At 42.2% G+C, this 18,436-nt stretch overlaps 1 protein-coding gene across 8 annotated transcripts in view; it reads left to right on the forward strand.

Moving 5' to 3' along the window:
* LOC138753536 (uncharacterized) overlaps nt 1-18,436 on the forward strand; it is a 107,644-nt gene that overhangs the window by 57,672 nt on the left and 31,536 nt on the right. For all 8 annotated transcript variants that reach the window (XR_011351230.1, XM_069916674.1, XM_069916671.1 and 5 more), the window contains one exon: nt 8,924-9,093. Coding sequence is in view for 7 of the 8 variants with exons in the window: in XM_069916674.1 (XP_069772775.1) it covers nt 8,924-9,093 (170 nt within the window). In the remaining variant the exon portion in view is untranslated. The remainder of the gene's footprint in view (nt 1-8,923; nt 9,094-18,436) is intronic.

Raw genomic sequence — 18,436 nt, forward strand, 5'->3', positions numbered from 1 at the left:
TGTTGGGGGGAAGGGGGGGTGTTGGGGGGAAGGGGGGGTGTTGGGGGGAAGGGGGGGTGTTGGGGGGAAGGGGGGGGTGTTGGGGGGAAGGGGGGGTGTTGGGGGGAAGGGGGGGTGTTGGGGGGAAGGGGGGGTGTTGGGGGGAAGGGGGGGTGTTGGGGGGAAGGGGGGGTGTTGGGGGGAAGGGGGGGTGTTGGGGGGAAGGGGGGGTGTTGGGGGGAAGGGGGGGTGTTGGGGGGAAGGGGGGGTGTTGGGGGGAAGGGGGGGTGTTGGGGGGAAGGGGGGGTGTTGGGGGGAAGGGGGGGTGTTGGGGGGAAGGGGGGGTGTTGGGGGGAAGGGGGGGTGTTGGGGGGAAGGGGGGGTGTTGGGGGGAAGGGGGGGTGTTGGGGGGAAGGGGGGGTGTTGGGGGGAAGGGGGGGTGTTGGGGGGAAGGGGGGGTGTTGGGGGGAAGGGGGGGTGTTGGGGGGAAGGGGGGGTGTTGGGGGGAAGGGGGGGTGTTGGGGGGAAGGGGGGGTGTTGGGGGGAAGGGGGGGTGTTGGGGGGAAGGGGGGGTGTTGGGGGGAAGGGGGGGTGTTGGGGGGAAGGGGGGGTGTTGGGGGGAAGGGGGGGTGTTGGGGGGAAGGGGGGGTGTTGGGGGGAAGGGGGGGTGTTGGGGGGAAGGGGGGGTGTTGGGGGGAAGGGGGGGTGTTGGGGGGAAGGGGGGGTGTTGGGGGGAAGGGGGGGTGTTGGGGGGAAGGGGGGGTGTTGGGGGGAAGGGGGGGTGTTGGGGGGAAGGGGGGGTGTTGGGGGGAAGGGGGGGTGTTGGGGGGAAGGGGGGGTGTTGGGGGGAAGGGGGGGTGTTGGGGGGAAGGGGGGGTGTTGGGGGGAAGGGGGGGTGTTGGGGGGAAGGGGGGGTGTTGGGGGGAAGGGGGGGTGTTGGGGGGAAGGGGGGGTGTTGGGGGGAAGGGGGGGTGTTGGGGGGAAGGGGGGGTGTTGGGGGGAAGGGGGGGTGTTGGGGGGAAGGGGGGGTGTTGGGGGGAAGGGGGGGTGTTGGGGGGAAGGGGGGGTGTTGGGGGGAAGGGCCCAAGAGGGGAGCAGGTTACTTGAAATTGGAGAATTATCGGACACCGTATGGGGCAATGGGGGGGGGGAGTGGGGGGAGAGAGAGAGAGGAGGGGGGCTGTGTGTGTAAGGAGTCACATTTACTGAGAAAGGAGAAAATTTTGGATATGATGCCAAATTTGGAATCTTCTGTGTGGTTTTGCTTATCGATCTGCAGGAAAGATATTAATAAGATTGGAAAAGAGCAGAGGAAATTTAAGAGGATGTGCCAGGACTTGAAGAACTGAGTTAAAGGGAAAGGTTAAACAGGGTAGGAATTTATTCCCTGGAGTGCAAAAGAATGAGGGGAGATTTAGTGGAGCTCTACAAAACTATAATGGGTAAAGATAGAGTAAATGCAAGCAGGCTTTTTCCACTGAGGTTTGGTGAGATTTAAAAAAACTAGAGGACATAAGGTGAAAGGGAAAAAAAATAAAAGGAACCTTGCAGTCCAAGGACTTGCACAGGCTGCGAGCTCCTGGAGACTGGCAATGGGAACCAGATTTTAGAACTGGGATTTGTGAGGGTGCTGATGGCAAGAAGGGCTCTCAAACCCAAAGGGTCTCTGATGCTGAAGGCTTCCTATTTGTATTGGAGGTTTGGATCTGGAGCTCTGGTTGCCAACAGATAGGAGAGAGGTCTGTGTGGCTGCAGAGGCTGCGGGAGTGCAGGAGGTGAATCCACGGACACTCAGTGAATATGAGGGGACATTTGTTTGCTATGCTTTCTACCTTCCTATAAGGGGTGCTGGGTGACACTAATAGTGACTTTTTGTCTGCCTTAAGGCAGGCTAACAGAAGTTTTGTGTAATATTACATTTTCTCTATTATTACATGACAATGAAAGCATCTTGAACTTCCTCATGTAGAGGGCTGGGTGTGTGGAATAAGCTGCCAGCTGAATTGGTAAATTCAAGTTCAATTTTGACATTTATGAAAAGTTTGGACAGGTGCATGGATGGGAAGGTTATGGGTGCAAGTCAGTGGGACGAGGCAGAAAAATAGTTTGGCACAGATTAGAAGGGTCAAAGGGCCAGTTTCTGTTTGTAATGTTCTATGGTTCTACATTGGAAAGCCTCACCATGGCTTTCCATCCAGATGAAGCTTTCCACTGCAGGACATTCAAAATGTTCTCGTCAATGAACATTGGCCTGTAGATGGAAAAGTTGGGAGGAAGGCATGATGTCCTCACAAGAAGGATGGGAAGAGGTCAAGTCCAGGCAGTCTGTGTGTTTGTAATTCCACATTCCATCCACAACTGGTCTTCCAACCAGTTGGATTGTGCCATCTGAAAGTGAATGGCATGGTCTTGGATTCTTCTCCTGAATTTAATGCTGAATAGAGATAGAGCAGAATGACCTGATCCTCCTTTGCTATGATAGGCAAGTCGTGTGAAAGCTCAAATAGCTGTAACAATTTTAGATTTTAGTTATTGACAAAATAGTGTATCAAAGAGCGACATGAAAGGTAATGAGATTGTAGCAAAACAAATAGATCTTATAGCAGACAAAGCACCAGAGCATCTTAATTAAATTACTTTTATCGATTCCTCTTAAGATCTCATCTGTTATGCCCTGTGCTTTCTAAGTAAATTTCTATTTAGCTGAGGACTGGGTAGCACAGTGGCGCCTCTGAGACCCAAAGTAATGGGATGAAAGTTTCCATCTGACAGCTTGAATGCATGTGCAGCCACTGAGGTTTGGCAGATGCGGCCAAGTTCCTACCCACTGAGGAGCTGTAACAAAGAACTGTCCATTGTTAACACAAACATTGCCATGGACTATTAACCTGATGCCTACTACTGTTTCAAATGATTGTTCAAGATCCGACAGTAATACAATAGAACATAAAACATAAAGAGCAGGAGTAGACTATCCAGCACATTGAGCCTGCTCCGCCATTCAATAAGAGCCTGACTGATCTAGCCATGGACTCAGCTTACAGTACCTGCCTGTTCCCCATCATTTCCATATTATTCAAGAAGCGATCTGCCTGAGATTTAAATACATATAATGAAGAACCCTCTGCTGTTTTCAATGGGAAGTTTGAAGATGGTGGAATGTTGGACATTCTCTCATCGCTCTTTCCTCCTGTTTGACAAACTTACTGTCCAATTGTAAGGCCATTTGTGGAATTTGCAACTTTGCCTGCTTCTCTTGTGTTTATCTAATGATTCAAAGAAAACAATTGTCGTGCAGATGCTTGGCGGCAGTTGGAAATAGAGCAGGCAGATGGTATTTGTCATAAGGTTTTTGTTGATGCTGTTGCCATTACTTAATCCAAGTTGAGCATCTTAAAGCGGTTGCACACTTTAGGTAGTAAAATGCATCAACGGTGAAAAGCGTAGAGTGGAAATGGAGATTTAGAAATGAATGGAGACAGACATGGAAGCATCATGGACAAAACACACCAGGAAAGGATAAAAGAATCCCAGAAAAACATGTAAACTGACATTTCAGAGATATGGGAGAATAGAGGCATAGGTCTTACTGGACCTGGAGTGTTGCCTGAGCTTGTTGCCCACCTACTCAAACTTCCCTGATCTGGATTGGGAAAGTGCAGCAGGAACGAGGCCTCAGGCAGTGGATCACATGACGTTCTTCTGGACCAACCATTTGACCCTTTGGTAGTGCGTTGTTGTAAAACCCTTGTATTATTTTTAATACATCTCTGCAAAGAGACTTTTAAAATGGTTCAATATACATTAAAAAATGGAGCAATTAAAATACCTTAAAGTGCAGGAAATCATTAAGTAAAATAAAATATTCCCTGGAGTGAACATGAAAGTCTGCAGACATTGTGATTGTAGTAAATGCACAGAAATACTGGAGGAACTCAGCGTCCATTGGAGGTAAAGATATATTACCGATGTTTTGGGCCTGAGCCCTTCTTCAAGTTAAAATATTCTCTTGGGGTCAGTCTGAAGCTGAGCTTGGATTCAGCCCATGTCTTAGGAGGGTCTGAGTTTGGAAGTGGAGCAGGAACATCAGGCTCTGACATCAGATCCGTGTGCCGTCATGCAGGTGTCGAAGCTAGAAACAATCCAGACCATCCTACACTATATATGAATAGCTCAGTAGTGGAGAGAGTAGAGGGCATCAAGTTCTTCGGAGACCTCAAGAAGTGACCTATCCGGAGACGCACTTGTCAGGAAGGCAAAACAGTGACTACACTTCTTGAGAAAACTGAGCTGGGGAAGGCTACTAGCCACCATCCAGTCAACTTTCTACAGGAACTCTATCAAGAGCATCCTGGCTGGCTGCATCACAGTGTGGTACAGTTGCTGCAGTGCATTGAATTGATCAGAGGTCAATCCACAGGACAATAAGAGCGGCAGAGAGGATCACAGTTGTTGAGGATTCTACCTCCCCGTGCACAGCATCTTTCAGCTACTCCCATTAGGAAAGAGAAACAGGAGTATCAGACCCAGCACTAGCAGGCTTAGAAGCTGCTTCTTCCCATGGACAATGAGAATGCTCATACAGACCCTCCAAGACTCTACTGTTTATTAAACAATATTTATCTATTTACATGTATACATACTACGTATGTATTGTTTGTCCATACATACATTATATGTTTGGATGTATGCTTGCATGTTTTTGCACCGAGGACAGGAGAATGTTGTTTCATTGGGTTGCACTTGAACGACGGGATGATAATAACTTGAAAGTACACAGTGACGAGGAGATAGTCTCTGATCCCGAATGGTTTGTGCGACTGAGGTGAAAGTTACTTAATAGTTGAGGAAATCTGCTGAGTACGGGATCACTGCAGAATGTGTGATACTACAGCAGGATTCCTTAGAAGATGCACAGAAGGCAAATGGTGCTCAACATAACTTCAGGATGCTAATGTGTGCCATTACACCTTGTCTCATTATCAATGCCATTTAATTCAGAGAATAATTTATTTAGTTTCTTTTAATTTAAAAACCTCTTCTGATATGTTGGAAGGTTGAACAATTAGTGGTCATCAGAGTTAAATCCCTCTTAATTCTTTTAGATTTAGATATATACCACAGTAACAGGCCATTTCAACCCATGAGTCCGTGCCACCTAATTTACACCCATTAACCTAAACCCCCCCCCATACGTTTTAAATGGCGGGAGGAAATCGGAGCCCCTGGGAAAAACCCATGCAGACATGGGGAGAATGTACAAACTCTTTACAGACAGCGCAGGATTCGAACCCAAGTTCCGATTGCTGGTTCTGTAAAGGCATTGAGCTAATCACTGCACAAACCATACTGCTCTTAGCTTGTGTGCCACATTGCTTTGGCTCTGTGCAAGTAAAAAGTGATCCAGTTACCTGAGGCTCAATATTATTAAGGTGAAAACAACATTTGGGAGTGCAACACAGCACTGGTGTCAATGGTCCAATTGTGTATTGGAGCTTATGTTTTGCATGCTTCATCTGCACCGTCGGGCAGTGTCTTGTCAAATTGTTAATTCAAAATGGTGTTTTCCAGATTTCTTTCTCATTTTCTAACATTGATGTGTGTAAGAAATGTGTATAGAGAATTAAGGCTCAGGGTGAAAGGCAGTAGTTCTTGTGTTTTGAAATACTGGGGCTATTTTTAATGGAAGTGGTTGATTGGTGAACTTTTCGGAAAAAAACATTTATTGACTTAAATCCACTACAGAGGAGATAATAAACTAAAGGCTGCTGAGGTGCTCCAGATGGGTGTCAAGATGATAACTTCCTTGTCAAGAGCTTTCATGTTTTCTTGTCGTCCTTTGATCAGCGTCATTAAAACCAAATGGACCCAGATAGACTTCACTATCTTTACAGGGCATTGACACGGGCCAAATGGACCCAGATAGACTTCACTACTCTTTACAGGGCATTGACACAGCCAAATGGACCCAGATAGACTTCACTACTCTTTACAGGGCATTGACATGGGCCAAATGGACCCAGATAGACTTCACTACTCTTTACAGGGCATTGACACAGGCCAAATGCTGCTGAGTTATTTTGAATTAACATTGCAGTATAATTGGGGTATTTTTCATGAAAGAAAATTCATTTATTTCTATTTGAATAGTTAGCATATTGTTTGTCAAATTTCTAAATCTATTTGCAGAGTACCAGCATGGTTGGTGTAGTGGTTAGCGCAACATCTTTACAGCACCAGCGATCGGGACTGAGGTCCGAATCCCGCGCTGTCTGTAAGGATTTTGTATGTTCTCCTCGTGTCTGTGTGGATTTTCCCTGGGGTCTCCTAATTCCTCCCACCCTTCAAAACCTACCAGGGATGTCAATTGGATGGCACAGACTCATAGACCGAAATGGTCTGCTATGTCTCAATTAAAAAAAAAATTGTACAGTAATGTTTTGTTGTCTTTACACTCTCCTTTAAACAACTTTTATTTTAAAAGGGAAAAATTGATGTTATAATGCAGTTCCAAAAGAAGCTCCATTTTTAATATGCAGCTTGAACAGATAGCTAAGTATCTAAAATAATGCTCGTGTGTTCTCTAATTTTGCCAGTTTGTAAAATTACCTGGTCTATCATGGGTTGATTAGTTGGTAGGTCAGCTTGCAATGATTGTATCCAGCCATAGGAAATCCTAGATCTTATTTGTTAGTTCGGCATTTGCAGAACTATGTGAATGCAGCTTAATGCATCATACTGTTGGGAAAATGTGGGCAGTGTTAACATATTAAGCTTCACTTGTGCAGATAGGTCATATTCAAGAAAAAACAATTATGTTGATATGCTACTCTTTCCATGCTCACAGTTATATACAGTATATCATTTTGGCTGTCGGCCACTGTTCTGAATTAAATGAAAGGATTATGATGGATTTTGTTTCTTTCAGGATTTAGAACTGGCTTCAGCTTAGCCTCTGTTACACTGGAATTAAATTAAATGCATTTCTCTGTAAGAGTTCATCCTTTAGCTGTTGTGACTTTGGAGTGACTTCCAAATCAATCAAATTAGATTCCTGTCCTGAGATTAGTGACTATTTCAAATTTGCTTTGATGAAGACTAAAACTACCATAGGAAAAAAATTAGACCAATGCCAAAATGTTTGTACAAACTATTTCAAGAAAAGCCTTGTGGTTTGCTTACTTCACTTATCTGGGTGACATGAAATCTTACTGAATATCTTTCCATAAAGGGCTGCAAAAGTTTATTGCTTTAGATTTCTTTACCTGTGAGGTAGATGTGTGACGAGTAAAGCAAGGATTTATTCCCCACACTTGTCCACCGAAATGGGTGACATTCTGTTTCATGAGCCACAGCACTCCTTGCAGTGCAACTCATCTACTTCCAGGGAATCCCAGGCTTTCTCTTAGCAACAAATATTGGTGATCTGTTTCCAAGTCTGGGAGATGGAGGACATGGGTGGGTGATTGTGAGAGGCATGTGCTCTGCTCCTTTCTAGTGCCAAAGGTTGTATTTCAAAGGAGAAACTTGGTGAATTGCTATGATCCCTCTTTACATGACGTGCTTGGGTGTCACATTTGACTACTGATGATGGCAGTGATTCCTTAATGTGTAGAGGAGGTGTGTGATTTGTTCTGGATGGTATTGAAGTTGATGGGAGTGATTTTGGAGCTGCACTCGTGCAGGGGAGTACAAGTCATCATGTTGCTCATCTGTATCTCTCCAGGCAGTAAAACAACTTTATCACTTGACATAGCTCAACAAGCTTCTGACTTGCCTCACCATTAGCCCAGGACCTCAATGGTAGGTGATGTAGATAAAATGACATACTTTAATATCAAATGAATGTGGTATGATAGTCTTACATTGTGACCTGGATGCTTTTCATACTTTGCTATGTGTGGCACAGGCTATATGATTTTGGCAGTCAGCAGGAATTGCAAGTGGAGTTGAACATTTTGCTGTCATCAATCAATAACTTATCCCCTTGTGTTCACTTCCCACTCCCACCAGTCCACCCTGGGTATGTCTCTCTTTTGTCACTTTTTCTTTCCATCCTCGTTTCATGCACCTATCATCCTTCCCCACCAGGTTCCATCCACTCATCATCCATCTCCCCATTTTCATTCTTCCTTCTCCCCATGTCTCCATTCTTCCTTCTCCTCTCCCCGTGTCTCCATCCTTATCCTCTCCCCGTATCTCCATCCTCCTCTTCCCGAGTCTCCATCCTTCCTTCTCCCCCATGTCTTCCCCATGTCTCCATCTTTCCTTCTCCCCTCCCCTGTATTTCCATTTTCCCTCTCCTCTCCCCACCCCATTTCACTATCCTCCCTCTCCTCTCTCCCGTTGTGTCTCAATCCTTCCTTCTCCTTTCGCTCTGACCGTGACCTTGTTAGGAGGGAAAATAGTTAGGTCTAGGGCACTGCCATAAGGAACATGAACTTGGAGCTGAGCTGATTATCCTGCTCCCATGAAAATCATCTATTGTGTGAGGTACAACTCCAACTTTGGAGAGTTTCAGTGTGTTTCTTGCTTTTAGTCACCTTTTAGCTCCTGTTAATTTTTTGTTCTGTAAGGTATCTTGAATGGGCGGCATGGTTAGCGTAGCAGTTAGCTCAGTGCCAACAAGCTGGGTTCGAATCTGGTGCAGTCTGTAAGAATTTGTACGTTCTCCCTGCATCTGCATGGGTTTCTTCCAGGTGCTCTGGTTTCCTCCCACCCTTCATAACGTATGGGAGTTGTAGGTTAATTGGGTGTGTTTGGATGACACAGGCACGTGGACCGGAATGACCTGTTGCTGTGTTGTACATTTAAATTTAATTTTAAAAATTAATATATTTTAAAATTTTATTTTATTTTTGTAGTTAGAGGCATGACTTGAGTAAAGACCACAGATAATGTTATTATTTATCAGAATGACTAATTTTATATTCTTCTCTTGCAGGTAAGATCCAAGCACCAAAACCCACAACAAAATGATTGCAGTTATGATTCAGTGACAGAATCTTCTATCAGTCGTCATCCATCATTAAAACCATTGAACAAATATCAGAAAACACAATTTTTAGAATCCAAGAGTGCCTTTAATCATAAGAAAAAAGACCCCATTGCAAGGTAACACTGTTTGGACAGAGGTGTTCAAAAAATGCATTATGTTGCAGTATATATTGATGCCTTCATCTCATTATGAAATGGTATATAGAAGCCGAATAGCCTGAATACACATGAGATTGTCTGATCTCGGAAACAAAGCAGGCTCAGGCCTGGTCAGTACTTGGAAGGGAGACCACCTAGGTACACCAGGTGCTGTGGGTTTCTATGAGAGACAGTGGACAAGCAGCGACTCTCTGTCTGCCTTACAATAGGCAAAAGTTAAAGAATTTCATTTATGTGACATGATAAATGTAGTAATTATGTGACCATCACGGAACCTTTAGCTTTATTTAGTTCACTGGCTCTGTCTTCAGAACTGCTTCATTGAGCCTACACCCTCATAGATATATGCCTGAGATCATACCCACTAAATAACTGTTGAAAAATGTGTGGTTCCATATATATATAAAACATAGATTCATGATAATATATTCTTGAAACCAAAATCAAGTTTGTACATTAGGATAGTCCTTTTAGACTGGCATTCATGTTTCAATCCCCTCTAAGAACAAGGAGGTAAAATATGCATTGTTTATAATTGTTATGCAATAAATAAAATATACATGATATATTAATTAATTTCTTAACACTATAATTCAATATTCAGCACAACCAAAACACCTTAGGGTATTATTGACATTGTTGCTGTAGCAGGACTCCTCCATGATTTATTTAAGACATTATTACAGGTTTGGAGGTTTTAAGCCAAGAGATTAGTGTTGGTGTTATTAGCAGATGACTGCTTAAAGTACATCACATAAGCAAGAGAGCATGGTTTATTTTAAATGGATTAATGCCGCTGCTAAATCTGAGTGTTCAGCCATTAACATAGTAAACAGTAATTGCTAGACTCTAATCTGTATTGAGCCTTCACTGTTCCCAATACGGAGTTTTGGTGCTGGTCCCGATTGCTGACGTAACCCAGAGGTGTGGCCTCAATGAACATAAAGTTCACTAATGCACAGAAAGAAACAAAAAATCAATTTCTAATATAATTTTCCAATGATATCTCCACAAGCAGCTGGCTTACAAAGACAAATTTAATAGATCAAACAACTTGCCATGAATAGAAGTTGCACATAATTTTGAAAATAACAAACATTTGGACAAAATTCTTAATCTCCTCTCTGATACTCATGTCAAGAGAGTTTGGGATGTCTTGATTCAGTATGAATATTCTGTCAGTAAATAACCCTTGAAAAATGCTGTCAAATTCAGAAGACCCTCTTTGCAGCTGATCATTGCCCGTTTAATTTAATTCTCAGGTTGTAGACCCTTATGACAAATGTACAAATGTGTTTTTCAAACGTCTTGTGTAAAACCTTGAGAGTGTTTAAAATTATTCTACTAGAGATTACAACATTTAAAATCAGATGCAGTAGTTTTAATGTACACTGAGATTTACATGAACGTACCAAAGTTTTAGAATGGAAATTGAAAATAGTAACTGAGATCCAATTTGAATTATATTATCACAGGTGATGCTCAGAGAGTTCTGTGAGAATGGTTGAAAAGCATTTGGAAGATAATTGGATAAATATTTGGAAAAGAGCACAAAAGGATAGAAAGAGGGGGAAAGAAATAGATTTCAAAAATAGAATTATGTGGATGCTCTAAATGTGAAATAAAAACAGAAATTAGTAGAATTACTCAGCTAGTTGGGTAGCCTGTGTGGGAGTAACAGAGTTAACATTATGGGTGGACAAAGAAATAAAAGGTAAAACTGATGAACAGAATATAGATAAAGTCTTTTTTGAAGAACAAATGAGATCACTAAAAGAATGGTTATCATTAGAACTTAATGCAATTAAAAAGAAAATGAAAAGAACAGAAGATAAAATGCAAAGGATAGAACTGGTAATGACAGAAATAGGGAAAAGAGTAGAGAATGTGGAAGAGCAGGAAACGGCTGTAGAAATGGAAGTGTATGACTTAAGAGAAAAATTGGAACAAAGTGACAAAAAAATTAGAGACACAAGAGTTGTTATCTCAGAAAATTGATATGTTGGAAAATTATAGTAGGCGAAACAACATAAAAATAGTGGGCCTGAAGGAGGGTGAAGAAGTCACAGACATGAAGGAATTTATAAAAGGATGGATCCCGAAGGTCTTGGGAATGACAGAAATGCAGGAAGAAATGGAAATAGAAAGGGCACACAGAGCATTAGCTCCAAAACCACAGGCACATCAAAAACCAAGATCCATCTTAGTAAACTTTTTGAGATACACGACAAGAGAAAATATACTGGAACGGGCAAGGAATAAAATTAGAGAAGATAATAAACCATTGGAATACGAGGGTCAAAAAATATTTTTTTACCTAGACCTCAGTTTTGAACTCTTAAAGAGGAGGAAGGAGTTTAATGCAGTGAAATGAACTTTATGGAAAAAAGGTTACAAATTCATATTAAGACATTCAGCTTTTCTTAAAATATTTATACCTCGGGGAGCAAAACAGACTGTTCTCGAATCCAGAGAAAGTGCAAGAATTCGCAGAACATTTGCAGGACAGGAGAAGAGATGAAGAGATGTAACAAGAATGAAGAATGGTGATAAAGTATATATAAAGATGTAAAAACAATGTATTTGTAAAGAACTAAAGAGGGAAAAGAGAAGGGAACGAAGGGAGTAAGGGGAGGAAAAGAAGAGAGAGAGCTTTGTTATATGTGTTTAAAAATAAAAAGGTGTTTTCTGGAGAGGGCTAGGTAGAGGGGGAATAACCGTCACTGCAAAATCAGTTGACGCTGTGAACAAGATCACAATCCAAATAAAAAGGTGGAGAAGAACATCATGAAAACAAAGGAAAAGTATTATGACTGGGAGAAACACATAAAATATTAGCCTGGCAATTTAAAAGAGATCAAGCTAAAAGAACGATACTGGCATCAAGGAAAAAGGACAAACAAATTACGTATAATCCAACAGAGATTAATGAAAACTTTAAGGAATTTTATGAACAATTGTATCAAACTGAGAACGAGGGGAAAGATGATAAAATAGAGGAATATTTAGCTAAAATTGAACTGCCAAAATTGCAAGAAGAGGAACAAAACAAAATAATAAAACAATTTGAAATAGAGGAAGTACAGGATATATTAAAAATGCTGCCGAACAATTAAACACCAGGAGATGATGGATTTCCAGTAGAATTTTATAAAACATGTAAAGAGTTATCAATTCCTCCTCTCCTGGAAGTAATGAATCAGATAGAAGAAACACAAAAATTGCCAGATTCATGTAAGACAGCAATAATTAAAGTAATACCAAAGACAGGGGAAGGATCTATTAACACCAGCATCATGTAGACCAATATCTCTACTTAACACAGACTATAAGATAATAGCAAAATTATTAGCAAACAGATTGCCCGATTGGGTACCTAAAATAGTAAAACAAGATCAAACTGGATTTATTAAGAAAAGACGAACAGCGGACAATGTCTGCAAACTTATTAATCTAATCCACACAATTCAAGGAAATAAGAAACCAACAGTGGCTGTTGCTGTAGATGCAGAAAAAGCCTTTGACAGAGTAGAGTGGAACTACTTATTTAAAGTATTACAGAAGTTCAATCTACCAGAAAAATATATAAATTGGATTAAAGCATTGTATAATGGTGGACCGTTGGCGAAGGTAACAGTAAATGGGTATGTATAGAGTCACTTTAAATTAAGTAGGTCAACTAGACAGGGATGTCCACCAGCCCCCTCATTGTTTGCCTTAGCAATAGAACCTTTGGCAGAACTGATAATAAAATAAAATAAAAGGGATAAAAATAAAGGAGAAGGAGTATAAAATCAGATTATTTGCAGATGACATCATAGTATATCTAACAGAACCAGAGGGATCAGTAAAAGAATTACATAAGAAAATGAAGGAATATGGAGAAATATCAGGGTACAAGATAAACGCAAATAAAAGTGAAGTGATGCCAATGAGTAACGCAGACAATACAGAATTTAAAAAAGAATCACCACAAACAATCCAATACCTAGGGATCAGGTTAGATAATAACTTAAGCCACTTGTACAAACTAAATTATCAGCCACTAATAAAGAAATTGCAGGAAGATTTAGAACATTGGAAAGAATTACCACTAACGTTAAAGGGAGGGTAAACTGCATTAAAATGAACGAGTTCCCAAGGAAACAATACTTATTTCAAACATTACCAATTCCCTTATCAGAAAAATCCTTTAAGGAACTAAAGAGAATAATAAGGAAATTCTTATGGAAAGGGAGGAATCCAAGGGGAGCATTAGATAAATTAGCAGAGAGGTATAATCAAGGTGGTTTGCAGTTCCAAATTTTAGAAATTATTATCTCTTCTCTTTCTCTTTGGCTTGGCTTCGCGGACAAAGCTTTATGGAGGGGTAAATGTCCACGTCAGCTGCAGGCTCATTTGTCGCTGACAAGTCCGATGCGGGACAGGCAGACACGGTTGCAGGGGAAAATTGGTTGGTTGGGGTTGGGTGTTGGGTTTTTCCTCCTTTGTCTTTTGTCAGTGAGGTGGGCTCTGCGGTCTTCTTCAAAGGAGGTTGCTGCCCACCGAACTGTGAGGCGCCAAGATGCACGGTGTGAGGCGATATCAGCCCACTGTCGGTGGTCAATGTGGCAGGCACCAAGAGATTTCTTTAGGCAGTCCTTGTACCTTTTCTTTGGTGCACCTCTGTCACGGTGGCCAGTGGAGAGCTCGCCATATAACACGATCTTGGGAAGGCGATGGTCCTCCATTCTGGAGACGTGACCTACCCAGCGCAGTTGGATCTTCAGATTCGATGCTGTCGGCCTCTGCCATCTCAAGTACTTCGAAGTCGCTCCAATGAATTTTGAGGATGGAGTGGAGACAACGCTGGTGGAAGCGTTCTAGGAGCGACACAAGAGCAACTTGTCCGTGATCTACTCTTTGCAGACGATGCCGCTTTAGTTGCCCATTCAGAGCCAGCTCTTCAGCGCTTGACGTCCTGTTTTGCGGAAACTGCCAAAATGTTTGGCCTGGAAGTCAGCCTGAAGAAAACTGAGGTCCTCCATCAGCCAGCTCCCCACCATGACTACCAGCCCCCCCACATCTTCATCGGGCACACAAAACTCAAAACGGTCAACCAGTTTACCTATCTCGGCTGCACCATTTCATCGGATGCAAGGATCGACAACGAGATAGACAACAGACTCGCCAAGGCAAATAGCGCCTTTGGAAGACTACACAAAAGAGTCTGGAAAAATAACCAACTTAAAAACCTCACAAAAATTAGCGTATACAGAGCCGTTGTCATACCCACACTCTTGTTCGGCTCCGAATCATGGGTAGAAATTATTATAGAGCTGCACAATTAAGGTATTTATCAGATTTTTACCAGACAAGGTAAAAACCAGACTGGACTACGATAGAACTAGATAAAATAGGGGAAAAGGTACCGGAACATATACTTTATAAGTGGGATGAAAAGCTGTTGCAATATAAAAACTCACCAGTACTGCATCATTTACTTAATACATGGAAGAAGATCCACTTAGAAAGGAGAAAAAAAACAAATTATTAAATACCAAAATTACTATTGACACAAAATTTGCTAATCCCTTTTACAATGGACAAACTTTCCTTTAGAGAATGGGAGAGAAAAGGAATTAAAAGATTAGAAAACTTTTTTGGGAAATAATTTATTAACATTTGAACAGTTGAAGTATAAATATGGAATAACTCATGTTTGCATATCATCAATTGAAAGCTTATTTAAAGGATAAATTGGGAAACAGCTTGAGATTACCTGAAGGAAGCAGCTTTGAATACATGATTACAGACACAATGATAATCAAAAAATTTATAACCAACATGTACATTAGCTGCAAGATAAGGAAAATGAAATCAACTATAAACCTAAGCAGAAGTGGGAAAAGGATCTAAACATAAAGATAAAAAATGAAGTATGGGAAAAGTTATGTTCTGGAACTAAGAAGAATACAATAAATACAAGGTTATGCTTGATACAGTATAATTGGTTACACAGGGTATATATAACTCCTCTAAAATTAAAAAAATTGGGATTCAACATTATCGGATAGATGTTTTCACTGTAAGAAGGAAATGGGATCAACATTACATGCAACTTGTGCATGCATGAAAGTAAATACTTTTTGGGAAGAATTAAATCAGATACTAAATAAAATTACAAAAAATAACATACCAAAAAAAACAGAGATATTTCTTTTAAGTAACATAAGAAGTAGAGAATTAGGCCTCAAATTGGATAAAGTGCAAAAGAAATTCATTATGATTGCCTTAGCGATAGCAAAAAAATGTATTATATCAACTTGAAAAATGGAAGAGAGCATGAGTCTTGAGCAATGGTACATGGAAATTAATAAATGTATTCCATTGGAAAAAATAACATATAATTTAAAAAATAAAGTCACAATGTTTGAACAAATTTGGGAACCATACATGGAACATATCAGAGAGAGCTTGCCTACGACTTCTATCCCCTAAAATAAGAATGAAAATGATAAGAAGACAAAACGACTAGATTCAGTGTGTAATAAATAGATGACGCATTTTTCTTGTTTATTTTCCTTTGTGTGAAAATATTGTTTTATAGTTTTATTGTATTGTATAAGTTGAATATTTATGGATTTTGGAGGGGGTGGGGTGAGGGGAGGGAGGGGGGGAAGGGGAAAAAAGACCACTGTGTAAATTTAATGAAATACGTTTGTACATATTTTGGTTGATATGGTTTACATTGTGAAAAATAAAAAATCATATTTAAAAAAAGAGTTTACATTATAGACTGGAGACCTAGCTTCAGCTGAGCCCATAGCATTATGTTCCTAATAGGTGGTGCTGATCTGTCTTGACCAGTAATTCTGTCTTCTTTCTTTGGCTTGGCTTTGCGGACGAAGATTTATGGAGGGGTTATGTCCACGTCAGCTGCAGGCTCGTTTGTGGCTGACAAGTCCGATGTGGGACAGGCAGACATGGTTGCAGCGGTTGCAAAGGAAAATTGGTTGGTTGGGGTTGGGTGTTGGGTTTTTCCTCCTTTGTCTTTTGTCAGTGAGGTGGGCTCTGCGGTCTTCTTCAAAGGAGGTTGCTGCCCGCCGAACTGTGAGGCGCCAAGATGCATGGTTGAGGCGATATCAGCCCTCTGGCGGTGGTCAATGTGGCAGGCACCAAGAGATTTCTTTAGGCAGTCCTTGTACCTCTTCTTTGGTGCACCTCTGTCTTGGTGGCCAGTGGAGAGCTCGCCATATAACATGATCTTGGGAAGGCGATGGTCCTCCATTCTGGAGACGTGACCTACCCAGCGCAGTTGGATCTTCAGCAGTGTGGATTCGATGCTGTCGGCCTCTGCCATCTCGAGTACTTCGATGTTAGGGATGAAGTCGCTCCAATGAATGTTGAGGATGGAGCGGAGACAACGCTGGTGGAAGCGTTCTAGGAGCCGTAGGTGATGCCGGTAGAGGACCCATGATTCGGAGCCGAACAGGAATGTGGGTATGACAATGGCTCTGTATACGCTAATCTTTGTGAGGTTTTTCAGTTGGTTGTTTTTCCAGACTCTTTTGTGTAGTCTTTCTGCCATCTCGAGTACTTCGATGTTGGTGATGAAGTCGCTCCAATGAATGTTGAGGATGGAGCGGAGACAACGCTGGTGTAAGAGTTCTAGGAGCCGTAGGTGATGCCGAGAGGACCCATGATTCGGAGCCGAACAGAAGTGTGGGTATGACAACGGCTCTGTATACGCTAATGTTTGTGAGGTTTTTCTGTTGGTTGTTATTCCAGACTCTTTTGTGTAGTCTTTCAAAGGCGCTATTTGCCTTGGTGAGTCTGTTGTCTATCTCGTTGTCGATCCTTGCATCCGATGAAATGGTGCAGCTGAGATAGGTAAACTGGTTGACTGTTTTGAGTTTTGTGTGCCCGATGGAGATGTGGGGGGGCTGGTAGTCATGGTGGGGAGCTGGCTGATGGAGGACCTCAGTTTTCTTCAGGCTGACTTCCAGGCCAAACATTTTGGCAGTTTCCGCAAAACAGGACGTCAAGCGCTGAAGAGCTGGCTCTGAATGGGCAACTAAAGCGGCATCGTCTGCAAAGAGTAGTTCACGGACAAGTTGCTCTTGTGTCTTGGTGTGAGCTTGCAGGTGCCTCAGATTGAAGAGACTACCATCCGTGCGGTACCGGATGTAAACAGCGTCTTCATTGTTGAGGTCTTTCATGGCTTGTTTCAGGATCATGCTGAAGAAGATTGAAAAGAGGGTTGATGCGAGAACGCAGCCTTGCTTCACGCCATTGTTAATGGAGAAGGGTTCAGAGAGCACCCTGTACAAAAACAAAGGCGAGAAATCAGACTGCTCAAACTACAGGGGAATCATGCTGCTGTCCATTGCAGGCAAAATCTTTGCTAGGATTCTCCTAAATAGAATAATACCTAGTGTCGCCGAGAATGTTCTCCCAGAATCACAGTGCGGCTTTCGCGCAAACAGAGGAACTACTGACATGGTCTTTGCCCTCAGACAGCTCCATGAAAAGTCCAGAGAACAAAACAAAGGACTCTACATCACCTTTGTTGACCTCACCAAAGCCTTCGACACTGTGAGCAGGAAAGGGCTTTGGCAAATACTAGAGCACCTCGGATGCCCCCCAAAATTCCTCAACATGGTTATCCAACTGCACGAAAACCAACAAGGTCGGGTCAGATACAGCAATGAGCTCTCTGAACCCTTCTCCATTAACAATGGCGTGAAGCAAGGCTGAATCCTCGCACCAACCCTCTTTTCAATCTTCTTCAGCATGATGCTGAAACAAGCCAATAAAGACCTCAACAATGAAGACAGTGTTTACATCCGGTACCGCACGGATGGCAGTCTCTTCAATCTGCGGTGCCTGCAAGCTCACACCAAGATACAAGAGCAACTTGTCCGTGAACTACTCTTTGCAGACGATGCCGCTTTAGTTGCCCATTCAGCGCTTGACGTCCTGTTTTGCGGAAACTGCCAAAATGTTTGGCCTGGAAGTCAGCCTGAAGAAAACTGAGGTCCTCCATCAGCCAGGTCCCCACCATGACTACCAGCCCCCCCACATCTCCATTGGGCACACAAAACTCAAAACGGTCAACCAGTTTACCTATCTCGGCTGTACCATTTCATCGGATGCAACGATCGACAACGAGATAGACAACAGACTCGCCAAGGCAAATATAGTAATTCTGTAATTACAGTAAAAATGCAATATCAAACTGGCATTCAGGTCTCATCTTACAGTAGCATGGAGCATCATGCTGTGGGTATAGGGTCGGAATACAAGGTATGAAAGATTA

Source organism: Narcine bancroftii, chromosome 2 (genome assembly GCF_036971445.1).
Source record: "Narcine bancroftii isolate sNarBan1 chromosome 2, sNarBan1.hap1, whole genome shotgun sequence".
Classification (NCBI taxonomy): domain Eukaryota; kingdom Metazoa; phylum Chordata; class Chondrichthyes; order Torpediniformes; family Narcinidae; genus Narcine; species Narcine bancroftii.